Source organism: Pristiophorus japonicus, chromosome 16 (genome assembly GCF_044704955.1).
Source record: "Pristiophorus japonicus isolate sPriJap1 chromosome 16, sPriJap1.hap1, whole genome shotgun sequence".
NCBI lineage: Eukaryota > Metazoa > Chordata > Chondrichthyes > Pristiophoridae > Pristiophorus > Pristiophorus japonicus.
In genome coordinates this window covers 74,405,344-74,422,047 of record NC_091992.1, presented here as the reverse complement: position 1 = coordinate 74,422,047, position 16,704 = coordinate 74,405,344, and the positions used below count along the sequence as shown (strand labels likewise).

The following is a 16,704-nucleotide window of genomic DNA, read 5'->3' as shown; positions in this document are numbered from 1 at the left end:
GCCCATTGTGGTGAAGAACTCCAGGCTCGGGCTGGAAAAACAATGCAGTTGGGCCGGCAGCAGCACAGCTCCTCACAATCTTGGTCCCAGTTACCGTTTCGGGTTCGAGGAGTCTGCGCATGTGTAGGTGTCGGGGGAGGAGTCCCGAGCACATCGGCGCAAACGGACACTGAAAAAAATCAGTGCAAATAATCATTCTGGATCTTTTACGTCCACCGGAGAGAGCAGTCTTTGTGCAGTGGCCATCCTGGTAAGGCTGTGGAGGTATCCCGATCTCCGCACTGACCTATGCCCGCCCCACACTGAGATCCGAGCCACACAAGTGGCTTGGCCTCTTCTTCACCACTACGCAGTGTCCCTGGTCGTGACCCGGCGCGAGTTTTGACTCTTGCCTAACCCGTCCGCCCGCAATAACCGCCTGGGAAATCGGACCGGTCCAGCCATCCTGTCTTTTCTCTCTCCATTTTTTGTGCGACCTGTGTTGCGGTGGCATGGGTAATGTTTTAGGAATGTTTTTGTGGGTTCTTTAGGTCCCGTTCCCGCCCTCCCCCCCTTCCCCCCACCCCCCCCCCCCCAGGCGTCTCTCGGAGCGCTCCCGGCCCGGTTCTTTAACTTGGGAGTTTCCCATGCTAGCGCCCAGAGGGGTGAACAACGCCTCCCTTAGCGCTGCGCCCCCTGACCCAGGGCCCAGCTGCCCAAACTCAACAGCTAAGATGCTGACTTTCCCACCCCATCACCATTATCGCCCCCAAAACATAAAAGTCTAAAACCCAGTCGGTAAAGTCAAATGCCGTTTAATGTCAATCCAACATTGACATGAAATAAGCTTTTAACTTTAACACAAGGCATAGGAGCAGAGTTGGGAATATGGGGGCGGATGTTCGGGATCCTGGTCCAGAGTGAGATATCTCACTCGGTGTGTCAGTGTATACGTGTCGAGGAAATATTTAGCTTAAATTAACTCGGGCGGAGACTTTCAGAAGTTGCTTCGAGAGAAGTTTATTACTAAAGCTAACAAGATATCTTGGAGAGCTTGCTTGGACCGTACCAAGGCAGAACTCTGTCGTACAAGCAAATTGCACTTATCTTTATACAGAAATTGAATACAGAAATAGAAAAGGAATCTTCTTCATTAGTCCCGCGAGTACAAAGGTCGTCTCGGGAGGTACACACTCTATCTGTCCTTGCATAGTTTTTCTCTGTTCACAGTCTAATAAGCAGAATCAAAGGAGACTCCCTTTTAATACCAGATAGTCATTTAATTGCATCTGTAAGTTTCAAGGCTAAAAAGCGTGGCTATTTTCTAGTCTTATTATTTCTTTAAGCATAGCTAATAAAAATAATTTAACCCTTCCCTCTTTCATAAGCCATGGATTCATAGATTCTTTCTTCCACAATACGGGAATGTTTCAGGCGCAATATCTGTGAATTCACACTCATTGAAATCAGTGGGTAGAAAACTGCAGGCAATATGCCCGAGATCTGGATACCTGCTCACAGTGGGGAGGTACCGCCCCCTCCCCCCACCCCCTCCCCAGGGACCCTCCAGATGTTGGTCCTCCAGCGGTTGGCTTTGGGTTTGCTCCCATTCTTGGGATCAGGGGGTGACTGAGCCAGGGTATGGCTCCCACAGGGTATGGCTCCCACAGGGTATGGCTCCCACAGGGTACGGTTCCCATGGCGAGGGTGGCGGTGGGACTGGTCGCGACAGTAGTCAGCACCGTCAGTCCCAGCAAATGCTGTCAGCCTGAGGGCGAGCGGGTATCGAGCCTGCAGCTCCGGGGATCAGAGTCAGCAGCTTCCCCGGGGGGACACTCCCATCATTTGCCAGCTTGGGTGAAATGTGAGGTGACTTTCTGACCATGCTCCCTGTGCAGTCTGGGAAAATCTAACCCATTTGTTGCTCTCCTCTTAGTGCCCAATGAGCCGGGACGATTGGCGTTCAATGTCATTTCACCAACAGTGACACAACTGAGCTGGGCGGAACCTTCGGAAACCAATGGGGAAATCACAGAGTATGAAGTGTCGTACGCAGTGGTGACCGATGAGAATAGTAAGTATCTCTCGCGGCAGAGAAATGCTCCGGACAGATATTGCTGCACACTCTCCCTCGCTCACTATCTATCCAACCACCAGCCCACCCCCCTCTCCCCGACTTCACTTGCCCGAGGGCTACTCTATCACGAGCTGCGGTGTGCTCGTGGCCTCCGCTTAGCCGGCGCGCTGTCTCTATTGTGAAGGAAGGTTGAGCAGGTTGGGCCTATACTCATTGGAGTTTAGAAGAATGAGAGGTGATCTTATTGAAACGTACAAGATTCTGAGGGGGCCGGACAGGGTAGATGCAGAGAGGATGCTTCCCCTCGTGGGGGAATCTTGAACTAGGGGCATAGTCTCAGAATAAGAGGTCGCCCATTTAAAACTGAGATGAGGAGGAATTTCTTCTGAGGGTTGTAAATCTGTGGAATTCTCTGCCCCAGAGAGCTGTGGAGGCTGGGTCATTGAATATATTTAAGGTGGAGATAGACAGATTTTTGAGCGATAAGGGAGTCAAGGGTTATGGGGAGCGGGCAGGGAAGTGGAGCTGAGCCCAAGATCAGATCAGCCATGATCTTATTAAATGGCAGAGCAGGCTCGAGGGGCCAAATGGTCGACTCCTGTTCCTATTTCTTATGTTATTATTTCAGAGCGTTTGAGTTTCTGATCGTTTTGTTTGCTGTGTCTGTGTTTCCGACAGAACCCATTGGACCCAAAAAGACAGTGAAAATCAATAAACCAAAGAAGAGAATGGTAATGATCGAGAATCTGAAAGAAGAACAGCCGTATCGATACACGGTGCGGGCCAAGAATGGTGCTGGCTGGGGCCCTATCCGCGAGGCCACCATGAATCTCTCCACCCAGCCAAAACGGCCAATGTCCAGTGAGTGATGGGTCATCGAGGTCATACAGTTACCCAGCGAGTCTGAGACAGAGCATTAAACACAGTCAGGGGTTAAATCGAGATCACACAGTTAACCAGCGAGTATCAGACAGAGCGTTAAACACACAGTAAGGAGTTAAACCGAGATCACACAATTACCCAGCGAGTCTGAGACAGAGCGTTAAATACGGCCAGGGGGTTAACACACGCCGGAGGGGCTCACCGACATACGAACATTCGAAAAGTGACAGAGAGGAAAAGACCTCTTTGTCCATCCAGCTGGTCCCATATAATCGAGATACCTTGTACATCACGATACAGACACTCCCCACTCCACCTGGACTGTAATCTCCAGGGAGAGGCAAAAATCCAGGTGGAAACCCAGGACAATTGTGGGGGGAGGGGGAATGGAAAATTCCTCTCCGACCCCCCTTAAGATGATGGGCCTGGTGAACGTTGCCAGGTACCTGCCTCTTGTACAAGGTGATCTCCTCCCCAAACAGAAACCAGTCCAGCTCTTGCTTGAAGGAATTCAGTGAATCAGCGTTTTCCCACACCAGGCAGTAATCTGTCGCGAGGTACACTGTTTGCTGGGAAAAGAACCACCTACTGACATCCAACCTAGATCTGCCATTACATAACCCCTCGGCTCCAATCACTCCCTCTCACCATCTCGCCTCTCGGCTCTGACGGAAGAGTAATTCCCCCGGTGCAGCAACACTTTGAGGTGCTCTGTCTGCACCCGTCCCTACCCGGAGCCCCCCACCCCTGTTTACAGACCCCTCGACAGACAGCAAGTGTAAAGGGCATGAGCTGTGAGGGCCCATTCGAGGAGCATTAAATCTACAGCTAGAGTTAGGGTGGTTAAGGGATAGTAAGTGGGATAGATAAAGGAACATTACTGTAAAAATAGGTCATAGGCTATAAACTTAAACTACTGAAAACTAAATTTAGAGTTAATTTAACAAGACCTTCTTTACTCAAAGGGTGAGTGACACAGAACATGAGGTTATTCAAACTACAAAGCGATGCAGTGACAGGAGAATCAAGGCCACATTTTCTTGCTGCCCCATTGCATGGCTGTGGTGGCCCAATGCTGGAAACAAGAAAAAAAATAAAGACTTCATTTATATAGCCCCTTTCACAACCTCAGGATGTCGCAAAGCACTTTACAGCCAATGAAGTACTTTTGGAGTGTAGTCACCGTTGTAATGTAGGAAATGCAGCAGACAATTTGTGCACAGCAAGCTCCCACAAACAGCAATGTGATAATGACCAGATAAACTTTGTTATGTTGGTTGAGGTATAAATATTGGCCCCAGGACACCAGGGGAGAACTCCCCTGCTCTTCTTTGCAATAATGCCACGGGATCTTTTCCGTCCAACTTAGAGAGCAGATGGGGTCTTGGTTTAATGTCTCATCCGAAAGATGGCACCTCCTACAGTGCAGCACTCCCTCAGCACTGCACTGGAGACCCAGCCTAGATTTTTGTGCTCAAGTCCCTGGAGTTGGACTTGAACCCACAGCCTTCTGACCCCGAGGCGCGAGTGCTGCCCACTGAGCCACAGCTGACACTAACATGCGTAAGTTCCCCTTCGTGAAGTTGCCTCGGTCGCGTCCCAGTGTGTTTTTTTTGGTGGGCGGGACCAGCGACAAATATTTCCCTCAAACTGGCAGGCGCCCCATGTTCGTATTAATGGGGGTGGGGGGGGGGAAGATCAGCCATGATCTAATTCAATGGTGGAATAGGCTCGAGGGGCTGAATGGCCTATTCCTGTTTCCAGCGCCCATTTCAATTGGCCATCTAAGGTTGCTAGGCAACAGTAAGTAGCCTGGAAAGGACGCAGTAATATAAAGGATATTTTAGCCATTTTTAACATCTATTTTTTGACACTTCCGATCATTGCACTAAATGATGTAAATTGTTTATTTACTATAATCCCCCCCACCCCTCACCCTATTTAACCGTCTTTCTGTCACTCGCAGTTCCCATCATTCCTGATATTCCCATCATTGACGCGGAGGCACACGATGAGTATGAGAATTTCCTGATGTACAGCTCGGACGTGATGCGATCGCCCAGACCCAGCGTTTCTGATGACACAGGTATGACACTGTACATTGTCAGCTCCTGCGTACTTTAACACCAATCACTGGCGTGGCGGCTCCACTTTACAGCACAGTGACGATCAATTATTCACAATAATATTGTAGCTGCAGTGACATGAATGGAGCCTTGTCTACAGAGCATGAGTAACTCCAGAGAAGGAAAATGCCGTTCAGCCTATCAAGCCCACTGTTCTATCATGGACCTCCCCGACCTATTCCCAACTCTACCTCCCCTATTTCAAATAGCAACAAATCTCATCCTTTTTAGCCACCGTCAGGGGTATTCTATCCGGTTCTGCATTGTACTGTTAATACACTGCGCTTATCCACTTTAAAATCCCAAACGCTGGACCTGTGCTCCATTTGGATATTTGGTCCCAATCTCTCTGAAGATAACCCACCTCTTCTCCACTCATACAGATACAAAAGAAAAATACTCCGGATGCTGGAAATCCAAAATAAAAACAGAAGATGCTGGGAATCCTCAGTGGGTCAGGCAGCATCTGTGGCGAGAGAGAAACAGAATTAACGTTTCAGGTCGATGACCAATATCATTCACAAACAGTGTGAGCATCAGGGCTCCCACATCTGATCCCCGCAGAACGCCACTCGCTACGGTTTCCCAGGGAAAAAAACTTCCATTTTATCACCTTGCTGTTAAGAATGCCACGCCTTGTCACAACAACAAGAACTTTTATTTATATAGCGCTTTTAACGTAGCAAAACATCCCAAGGCGCTTCATAGCAGTGATATAAGACAAAATCAAATCGATTTGACACCGACCCACATAAAAATTGCAGCAGATGACCAAAAGCTTGGTTAAAGAGAGAGGTTTTAAGGAGGAAAGTGATCCTGTGATGTCCCAAAGTGCTTCACATAGAACATAGGAACAGGAGAAGGCCATTGAGCCCCTCGAACCTGTTGTGCCATTCATTGGCTGATCTGTGATCTAACTCCATTTACATGCCTTTGGCCCATATCTGTTAGTTTTTGGCTAACCAAAGGTATTATCAATCTCAGATTTAAAATTAACAATTGATCTAGCATCAATTGCCGTTTGTGGAAGAGAGTTACAAACTGCTACCACCCTTTGTGTGTAGAAGTGTTTCCTTATTTCACTCCTGAAAGGTCTGGCTCTAATGTTTAGACTCTGCCCCTAGATCCAGACTCGCCAACCAGCGGCAATAGTGTCTCTCTATCTACCCTATCTTCCCCTTAATATCCTGAAAACTTTGATCAGATCACCCCTTAACCTTCTAAATTCCAGGGAATACAGCCCTAACTTGTGTAATCTCTTCTCATAATTTAACCCTTGGAGTGCAGGTATCATTCTGGTAAACCTACGCTGCACTCCCTCCAAGGCCAATATACTCTCCCTAAGGTGTGGTGCCCCGAACTGCTCACAGTGCTCCAGGTGTGGGCTAACCAGGGCTTTGTACAGCTGCAGCATAACCTCTACCCTCTTGTATTCTAGATCTCTAGATATAAAGGCCAGCATTCCATTAGCCTTTGCGATTATTTTCTGTATCTGTTCATGGCACTTTAATCTGTGTACCTGAACCCAAGTCTCTTTCGACATCCACTGTCTTTAGCTTTTCACAATTTAGAAAGTACCCTGTTCTATCCTTTTTAGGTCAAAGTGGATGACCTCGCACTTGCCTACATTTGCCACAGATTTTCCCATTCACTTAATTTTTCAATATCCCTTTGTAATGCATTAATCTACGCTGCCGCCTATCTTTGTCATCGGCACATTTAGATATATGGCTGTGTATGCCATCATCTAAGTCGTTAATAAATACTGTGAATAGTTGAGGCCCCAACACTGATCCCTGCGGGACACCATGAGTCACACCCTGTCAATTTGAATACCTGCCCATTGTACCTACTCTCTGTCTCCTGCCACTCAGCCAATTTCCTAACCAGCTCAGTAATCTGTCTTCAATTCCATGGGCTTCTACCTTAGTTAACAGTCTCTTATGTGGGACTTTATCAAATGTCTTCTGGAAGTCCATATAAATAGCGTCCGTAAATATTCCCCTGTGCGTTATAGTCCCCTCCTCAAAAAATTCAGTCAGCTTTGTCAGGCATGACCTACCTTTCACAAATCCATGCTGGCTCTCCCTGTTCAACTGAACATTTTCAAGGTGTTCAGTCACCCTATCCTTAATTCAGACTCTTGCAATTTCCCCACAACGGATGTTGGGCTAACTGGCCTACAATTCCCTGGTTTTCCCCCTCTCGCCATTCTTAAATAGCGGAGTGACATGCGCAATTTTCCAATCTACATTATCCTGAACCAAGAGAACTTTGGAAGATTATATTTGGTGCATCTGCAATCTGCTCACCTACTTCCATTAAACCCTGGGGTGTAACCGTCTGACCCTGGGGATTTGTCACTCTCGTGCTATTGTGTTCTTCTTCTTTGTTATTTTACTTGCGTTCATTTTATTGAGTCTCTGTTCCCGATTCAATATTAATTTCTTTGGGATTTCCGGCATGCGATCCTCTTCCTCTACTGTAAATACTGACGCAAATTATTCACCATGCCCGCCATTTCTCCATTGCCCCTGAACTGTTTCCCAATGTAACTGTAAAAATTCTTGGTATTGATTTTGATATCACTTGTAAGTTTCCTTTCATACTCCCTTTTACTAGCTCTTGCTATCTGTTTTGTGAGCCTTTGCTGTTCTCTGTATCTCTCCCATTCGCAGGATCTGTGCTATTTGTTGCATGTTTGTCTGCCCTTTCCTTTAGTTTTATGCTGTCCCTTACCTCTTTAGTCGTCCAGAGCTGGTTTGTTTTTGGCAAGTCGGGCTCTTGCCCCTCAGGGGTATAAACTGGTTCTGTATCACATTCAATTATTTTTTAAACATCTCTCACTGATCTGTCGTTTTCCCCATGAACAGATTGGCCCCAAAAATGCTGGAAATCTCAGCAGGTCAGGCAGCATTTGTGGCGAGAAACAGAATTAATGTTTCAGGCCAATGATCCTTCGTCAGATCCGAAACACTAACTCTGTTTCTCTCTACAGATGCTGCCTGACCCGCTGAGATTTCCAGCATTTTCGGTTTTAATTTCAGGTTCCAGCATATGGAGTATTTTGCTTTTGTAACAGATTTTCCCCGTTTAGAAACATAGAAAATAGGTGCAGGAGTAGACCGTGGACAATCTCCACCTCATCCTGTTGAAGTCGGCCTTACCCAAATCTACAATCTTAGCTGTTTCCATTTCTCCCTTTCAAACGCTATGTTGAACTTGATCCTGTTATGATCACTATTGGATAAATGTTCACACACAGTTAGGCCTGTATCTTGTCTCCTCACTCTTGGTTTGAAGAGGAGCCTCCTGACATCAGTCCTAAATTAGCATTTTTCTAGTTTGAACCTGTCCTGTCCTGCTCTCATGGTTTTGCTTTGAGGTAGTGTTTATATTTGCTTTTTCTATGCTGTTTACTATCTCTGTAATGTCGCCTCTCAGCTGCCTCCTTTCAAGGGTGAATGGGATTAGCCCCATGGTTTAGCTCTGCATCATTGCCAGCACTTGAATATCTCCCTTGCATTTTGGTGACCAGCACTGGACACAGAATTCAAGGTGCGATCTGATTGGACGTGACCTCTTCTGACTTGTACTCTACTGTTATCGTTCAACATATTGTTTGTTTTGTTGATTACTGCTCTGTGATTGGACATGTTCGGAATTGATTCTTCAAAAACCCGCCGAGATCTCTCAATCTCATCCTTGGCTGTTCAATACTACAGAATTGACTGCCCCTCCAAGTTTGGTATCATCTTCAAATTTGATCTGTTTGCATTGAGCTTCAGTGTCAGCATCAGCATCAATGATGGCGGAGGCCAGCACGTGAGTGCAAAAGACAAGGCTGAAGCGCTTGCAACCATCTTCAGCCAGAAGTGCCGGTTGGATGATCCACATCGGCCTCCTCCTGAGGTCCCCACCATCACAGAGGCCAGTCTTCAGCCAATTTGATTAACTCCACGTAATATCAAGAAATAGCTGAGCGCACTGGATACAGCAAAGGCTATGGGTCCCGACAACATCTCAGCTATCACGCTGAAGACTTGTGCTCCAAAACTAGCCACGCTTCTAGCAAAGCTATTTCAGTACATCTACAGCACTGGCATCTACCCGACAATGTGGAAAACTGCCCAGGTATGTCCTGTCCACAAAAAGCAGGACAAATCCAATCCAGCCAATTACCGCCCCATCAGTCTACTCTCAATCATCAGCAAAGTGTTGCAACGTGTCATTGACAGTGCTATCAAGCGGCACTTACTCACCAATAACCTGCTCACCAATGCTCAGTTTGGGTTCTGCCAGGACCACTCAGCTCCAGACCTTATTACAGCCTTGGTCCAAACATGGACAAAAGAGCTGAATTCCAGAGGTGAGGTGAGAGTGACTGCCCTCGCCATCAAGGCAGCATTTGACCGATTGTGGCATCAAGAAGCCCTAGTAAAACTGAAGTCAGTGGGAATCAGGGGAAAACTCTCTACTGGCTGGAGTCATACCCAGCACAAAGGAAGATGGTTGTGGTGGTTGCAGGCCAATCATCTCAGCCCCAGGACATGACTGCAGAGTTCCTCAGGGCAGTGTCCTAGGCCCAACCATCTTCAGCTGTTTCATCAATGCCCTTCCCTTCATCATAAGATCAGAAGTGGGGATGTTCACTGATGATTGCACAGTGTTCAGTTCCATTCGCAACTCCTTAGATAATGAAGCAGTCCGTGCCCGCATGCAGCAAGACCTGGACAACATTCAGGTTTGGGCTGCTAAGTGGCAAGTAACATTCGTGCCACACAAGTGCCAGGTAATGACCATCTCCAACAAGCAAGAGTCTAACCACTGCCCTTTGACATTCAACGACATTACCATCGCCGAATACCCCACCATCAACATTCTGGGGGTCACCATTGACCAGAAACATACTGTGGCTACAAGAGCAGGTCAGAGGCTGGGTATTCTGCGGCGAGTGTCTCACCTCGAAGGACAAGGGCAGCAGGCGCATGGGAACACCATCCCCTCCAAGTTCCCCTCTAAGTCACACACCATCCTGATTTGAAAATATATCGTCGTTCCTTCATTGTCGCTGGGTTAAAATCCTGGAACTCCCTCCCTAACAGCACTGTGGGAGTACCTTCACCACATGGACTGCAGCGGTTCAAGAAGGCAGCTCACCACCACCTTCTCCAGGGCAATTAGGGATGGGCAATAAATACTAGCCTTGCTAGTGACGCCCACATCTCGGGAACGAATAGAAAAAAGAATCCAAATCATTAATTAAATTAGAAACCGCAGTGGTCGCAACACTGAGCCCTGGGACTGCCCTCTCAGTATTTGGCTCCAACTCAACATAACTCCTCTAAAGTGATCTCTCAACTTTCTACCCCATGAATCCCCACAACATTCAGCTTAAATAGTCATCTTCCATGCAGAACTTTGTCAGATCACTTTTGGAAATGAATACGCAATTAGCATGTCACTCCCTCAAAGAGTCCAAGGTGGTTGGTCAGGTAGGTTCTGAATCTGTGTTGGCTCATATTTAATAGATTAACGTCCGAGTGATTCCTCAGGTTTACTGTTAGTACCATTGATACCATTAACGTACACAACTGAGCCTTTAATTAGCTGCCGTTGTTTTGTCCTCCTTGTGGAAAATGAGTAGCACATTACTCTATATGTAAAGTGCTGGGACCTCTTCAGTCTTCATCGACTACCTCATAATGACCATCAATCCTCATAAATCTGAGTATCTGGGGACATGCATGTATGTGTGTGTGCGCAGATATACATGTGCGTGTGTGTATGTGTGGCCGTGTACATGCATGTGTGTGCATGTACATGCATGTGTGGGTGTGTACATGTGTGGGCGTGTTTGCGTGTGGCGTGCATGTGTGTACATGCATGTGTGGCTGGGTGCGCATATACGTGCGGGTGTGTACATGTGGGTATGTACGTGCATGTGTGCAGCCCCGTGTTGCGGTTACGCTGCCTCTCTGTCCCATTGGATGTAGGTAGGTTAGGGTGTGTGGGTGTGGACGGGCTCGGCTGATGCTGAACCATTTTCTGGCACTAAATACCAACACGAGTCATTAACTTGTTCTGAAAGGCTCCAAGTGGAAGCATGTGCGACTGCTGGGCGATGAATTCGATGGGCGGAAGGTATCCTGGAAACTACCGGTGGAAGTCATCCCCCGCCTTTCCTGTAGCTCTTCCCTGACATGTGCCTCCTCAGACATTGAGAGCCTCCTCTCCGAAGACACTGAGTGTTCAGACACCATGAGGAGGAAGGCAACACCCCAACCACAGCACGGTCAAGGTGAAGATCTCCCAATCCTTCTTTCATTAACATACTTGTGTCTCTGGGCAAGTTCTGCAGTGGCCTGAGTATCCTACCCGCCCTTGCTGACTGCACACCCATTAACTGATGACAGGGTCTGGTGCATCGAGAGCACGGAGATGCATGCAAAAGGTGTCAAAGGTCAATCATCAGTCTTTGCATGCAGATGGGGGGGGTCAAGGGTCAGTTAGCATTAACGGACAACTGTGCACGTGCTGCACCCCATGGCGGATGGTCCTTGCTGCTACTGTTTGCAGACGGTGAATGACGTGCGGTGTCTGCGAGGGAGACGCTGTGGATTCTGAATAAACGGTGTGGGACAGAAGGACTGACTTTTAACTCCCGGCGGGACCGGACGGCATTTCTGCGCGCGAATGTGTGAGGTTGCAGCCCCTATTCCATTATTTGAAGAGGCTGCTCCTCAAATTCTGGTTGCACTTCAGTTCCACACTCCTGATCTTTGGGCACCTTGTGCGGAAGGGAGCGGGTAGGTCTGAGGGCCTCCTCGTAGGACTGCTCTTGGGCACGGCCAAGGGGGCCATCAGCCGGTCCAGGCAGCGGGCGGTTGAGGGGGTTGTTCAGCCCGACTGCCTGCCTCTCTTCCGCGGTCACATCCAAGCCAGGGTATCCCTGGAGATGGAGCACGCGGTGTCCACCAGTACGCTCGCGGCCTTCCGCGAGAGGTGGGCGCCGTGGAGTGCATCATCACCCCCGGCAACCAAATTTTAATTTGATCTAAGTTTCTATTAAAGTTTTTTGGGGAAATTTGTGGGTTCTAGTGCCCTTGCCAAATTGATTTCAAGTTCGACTTAAAATAGTTGTAAAGCTGTTGAGTTGTGAGTGGCTTAGCCAGTCATGTGATTTTCAAAAGACTCAATAAACCCCAGCCAGTTGGGTTCGGGGGATCCACGATGGGGCAGGTGGTTGTGAGCCTGGTGGATGAACTGGTAATATGTCGTGTGATTGTTAAACCTTTTGCTCATAAACCAACTAGTTCTTAATAACAATGTGTTGCTATGTTTCTTAAACAAAGAACCCATGAAGCAAATACATTGCGAAAGGAAAGTCTGGGGGCTGGAGGTGGGGGTGTTGCGAGAACCTTGCGGCTAGGTGGGGGGTGGGGGGGGGTAAACCCTGGGCTTCAGAGTCCCGGACTCACTTTGAGGGGCCTGGAGGAGCACTCCTGCCTCTCCTGGCACCAATAAGGAAAGGTCTGTAACTTGCCTTGGGAACTCCCAACACCTTTACATGACACTGCAAGCGGCACATTCAGGAATCAGTCAAAAGTCTATCAGACACCCCGTGTACGGCATCCTCCATCAAAACCCATACCGTTAAAATGCGTAACAAGCGGGACTGGAGCAGGGGCTGGGTCCACACCGGTTTAACTGCTGCCACCCCTCCCGTCCTCTCACCAATCGGGGAGAGTTCAAATTCTGCCCCCCGGCGAGAGAGTTTGAGATTTGAGAGGCTGCTCTCCTCTGAATAAATACTGAACTTTACAGAATCTGCAGCTAATGGGGCAGGTTATTGCCTCGATTCTGGCAGTTCGGGACAGTTGTAAAATAGTTCAGAAAATGCCAAATGAAAGTTGACAGCCAGGGTTGTATTTCGGTAATCCATGTCCTATAGGAGTTCAGACCTTCTCCTCTCTGTCGGCCTCTTACTGTGTCATTCAGAAATGCTTTGACAGCTCAGAGTGATTGGAGCTCTTTTCCTCTCTGAGCTGTGTCATGCTACGCTACCCTTTCTTCAAGCTGTCACAGGTTTCCTACAGTGACCACACTTCAAAAGTACTTCATTGGCTGTAAAGCGCTTTGGGACATCCTGAGGCCGTGAACGGCGCTATATAAATGCAAGGTCTCTCGTTCCTGTCTTTCTGCTGACGCAGGCTCCACCTCAGGCCCCGGGGATGGGCAGATGTTAGTAGGGTAGGACATGCGAGGAAGGATGGGCTGGGGGGCTGGACGGGAGATCTGGAGCACTGTGTGCAGTAAGTCACTCAGCCGGGCCAGTTCCCGACCTCTGCCCACGTGGGCTCTGTGACCGGTCCTGCCGCTCACCACTCCAGTGTCTCCTGGGTTCTCGTTGTCGAATCTTCTGTCCCTTTTTGTCCCCCTCTGCTGGCTGCAAGGAGAGCTGTGAAGCCAAATGGGTAGATTGATTGCTGTGTGTCCACTCTCGTCCCTGTGTCTGCACCCCCTACCCTGAAACCCTCCTCCCCAGCTCTGCCCACTCCTTCCCCTTACCCCCTGCCAACAGGATCCCTCCTCCCAAATCACTCGACTCCAAGGCCACTAGCCTTTAGCGCAACAACACGTCCAAATTCTGAAACCCCAAACTGCAGTTACTTTTGTGAGGATCCGTTTTCAGTAAGATTATAAAAGTGGTGGGGGCAGAGTTTGCCAAAACTGTTCATACTTCTCACCTTGCATCGTAATGCTGGTGCCAAAACTATGTTGAATGTTGATGGGTGGAGCACTGCCGGTACCAGGGTCGTCATCATCATCATAGACAGTCCATCAGAATCGAGGAAGACTTGCTTCCACTCTTAACAAGAGTTCTCAGGTGGCTGAACAGTCCAATACGGGAACCACAGTCTCTGTCACAGGTGGGACAGACAGTGGTTGAGGGAAGGGGAGGGTGGGACAGGTTTGCCGCACGCTCTTTCCGCTGTCTGCGCTTGGTTTCTGCATGCTCTCGGCGATGAGACTCTAGGTGCTCAGCGCCCTCCCGAATGCACTTTCTCCATTTAGGACAGTCTTTGGCCAGGGATTCCCAGGTGTCATTGGGGATGTTGCACTTTATCAGGGAGGCTTTGAGGGTGTTCTTGTAACGTTTCCTCTGCCCACCTTTGGCTCGTTTGCCGTGAAGGAGTTCCGAGTAGAGCGTTTACTTTGGGAGTCTCGTGTCTGGCCTGCGGACAATGTGGCCTGCCCAGCAGAACTGATCAAGTGTGATCAGTGCTTCGATGCTGGAGATGTTGGCCTGGTCGAGGACGCTGATGTTGGTGCATCTGTCCTCCCAGGGGATTTGTAGGATCTTGCGAAGACACTGCTGGTGATATTTCTCCAGCGACTTGAGGTGTCTACTGTACATGGTCCATGTCTCTGAGCCATACAGTAGGGCGGGTATTACTACTGCCCTGTAGACCATGAGCCAGGGTGGAGCGCTGCTGGTGCCCAGTGGAGATTTGCTGGTGCCCAGTGCGGGGCAGAATTGTGTTATGTCAACTGGGTTGCTTTATTGACTGAACGCATTTCATTTCTTCTCTGCCACAGACATGCAGTTGAACGGAAAATGGGAGATGAACTCGTTGTTTCCTGGAAGTGCTACCAGCAGCATTAACCGAAGCATGACCACCTCTCACAGCCAGCAATATGGGATGATGGGAACCTCCTCCATGACATCTGAGACCCACACCACCATGATGTCAGGATATGGTTAGTATGTGTGATTGATGCGTGTTGAAAACGTTGCGCCTCTTGCTTCTGACTCTCAGAAATTGGCGTCAGCTAAAAACTAAACCGCGTCGACAGTTGAAATGTTGCATTACCCGCCGCTGACTTTAGAAACGGGATTTGCTTTAACTTTGAGAGAGAAAACAGAAGTAACCGAATAATCGGAATAAGAATTGAGGGCAATTTATCTTCCGGTTTGGTCCCTTCCTCTCCTGAAGACGCTTACTCTTGGGAGCTTAAAAAGAAAGAATGAGCTGGCATTTATATAGCGCCTTTCACATCCTCATCGCGTCTGTAAGTGGGTAAAGTATTATAAGGGGATAAAGATGTCACCAAAGTGGCAGTAGACAGACAGATGGTCACTAAAGTGGATACTGAATGGCGGAGCAGGCTTGAGGGGCCGTATGCCCGACTCCTCCAGTTTCTTATGTTCTTGCGAGCCAGCTGCCCTCCAGCGCCTTGCCCAAGAGGCTATTCTTCATGTGTGAGCCCAGACAGTGGGTGCCGGCAGTATATTCAACCAGGGTAGGCATCACAGCTGAGCAAACCCGGTCCTTACCCAACAACCGTACGCGTAGAATTTCCATCACTGGTTAGGCCCCAGCTGGAGTATTGTGTCCAATTCTGGGCACCGCATTTGAGGCCCTGTCAAGGACTTGGAGAGGGTGTAGAGGAGATTTACTCGAATGCTACCAGAGATGAGGGACTTCAGTTATGTGGAGAAGCTGGGATTGTTCTCCAAATTTGCAGTAATAATGTGGGGGACGAATTCATGGAATGTATACAAGATAGTTTCCTAAATCGGTATGTTGAGGAACCAACTAGGGAACAGGCTATTTTAGATCTAGTATTGTGCAGTGAGAAAGGGTTAATGAATAACCTTGTAGTAAAGGGGCCCTTAGGGAAGAGTGGCCATAATATGATAGAATTTTATATTCAGTTTGAAAGTGATTTAATTAATTCCGAAACTAGGGTCTTAATTCTAAACAAAGTAAACTACGTAGGTATGAGGGGCGAGTTGGCTGAGGTAGATTGGGAAACTACATTGAAAGGTATGACGGTAGACAAGCAGTGGCTAGCATTTAAGGAATTAATGCATAATTTACAACAAATATACATTCCTTTAAGGCACACAAACCCCACAGGAAAAGTAGTCCAACCGTGGCTAACAAGAGAAGTTAAAGATAGTATTTGATCAAAGGAAGAGGCTTATAATATTGTCAAAAAGAGCAGCAAGCCTGAGGATGCGGGGAAATTTAGAATTCAGCAAAGGAGGACCAAGAAATTGATAAAGAAAGGGAAAATAGAATGAGAGTAAACTAGCTAGAGACATAAAAACAGACTATAAAAGCCTCTATAGGTATGTAAATAGGAAAAGATTGGCAAAAGTAAATGTGGGTCCCTTACAGGCTGAGACAGGAGAAATTATACTGAGGAACAAGGAAATGGCAGAGAAATTAAACAAATACTTTCTGACTGTCTTCACAGAAGACGCAAAAAACCTCCCAGAAATAGTGGCGAACCCAGGGTCTAACCAGAATGAGGAACTGAAAAAAATTAGTATTAGTAAAAAGAAAAGTAGTGGAGAAATTAATGGGACTGAAAGCCGATAAATCCCCTGGACATGATGGCCTACATCCTAGGGTTTTGAAAGAGGTGGGTATAGAGATAGTGGATGCATTGGTTGTCATCTTCCAAAATTCTATAGATTCTAGAACTGTTCCCACAGATTGTAAGGTAGCTAATGTAACCCCGCTATTTAACAAAGGAGGGAGAGAGAAAACGGGAAACTACAGGCCAGTTAGCCTGACATCAGTAGTAGGGAAAATGCTAGAATCTATTATTAAGGACGTGGTA

General features: G+C 47.9%; 1 protein-coding gene across 3 annotated transcripts in view; it reads left to right on the top strand.

Annotated features, from left to right (window-relative positions):
• itgb4 (integrin, beta 4) overlaps nucleotides 1-16,704 on the top strand; it is a 128,040-nt gene that overhangs the window by 89,328 nt on the left and 22,008 nt on the right. For all 3 annotated transcript variants that reach the window (XM_070857451.1, XM_070857450.1, XM_070857449.1), the window contains exons 32-35: nucleotides 1,916-2,053; nucleotides 2,735-2,917; nucleotides 4,905-5,024; nucleotides 14,668-14,829. In XM_070857451.1, the coding sequence (XP_070713552.1) occupies nucleotides 1,916-2,053; nucleotides 2,735-2,917; nucleotides 4,905-5,024; nucleotides 14,668-14,829 (603 nt within the window). The remainder of the gene's footprint in view (nucleotides 1-1,915; nucleotides 2,054-2,734; nucleotides 2,918-4,904; nucleotides 5,025-14,667; nucleotides 14,830-16,704) is intronic.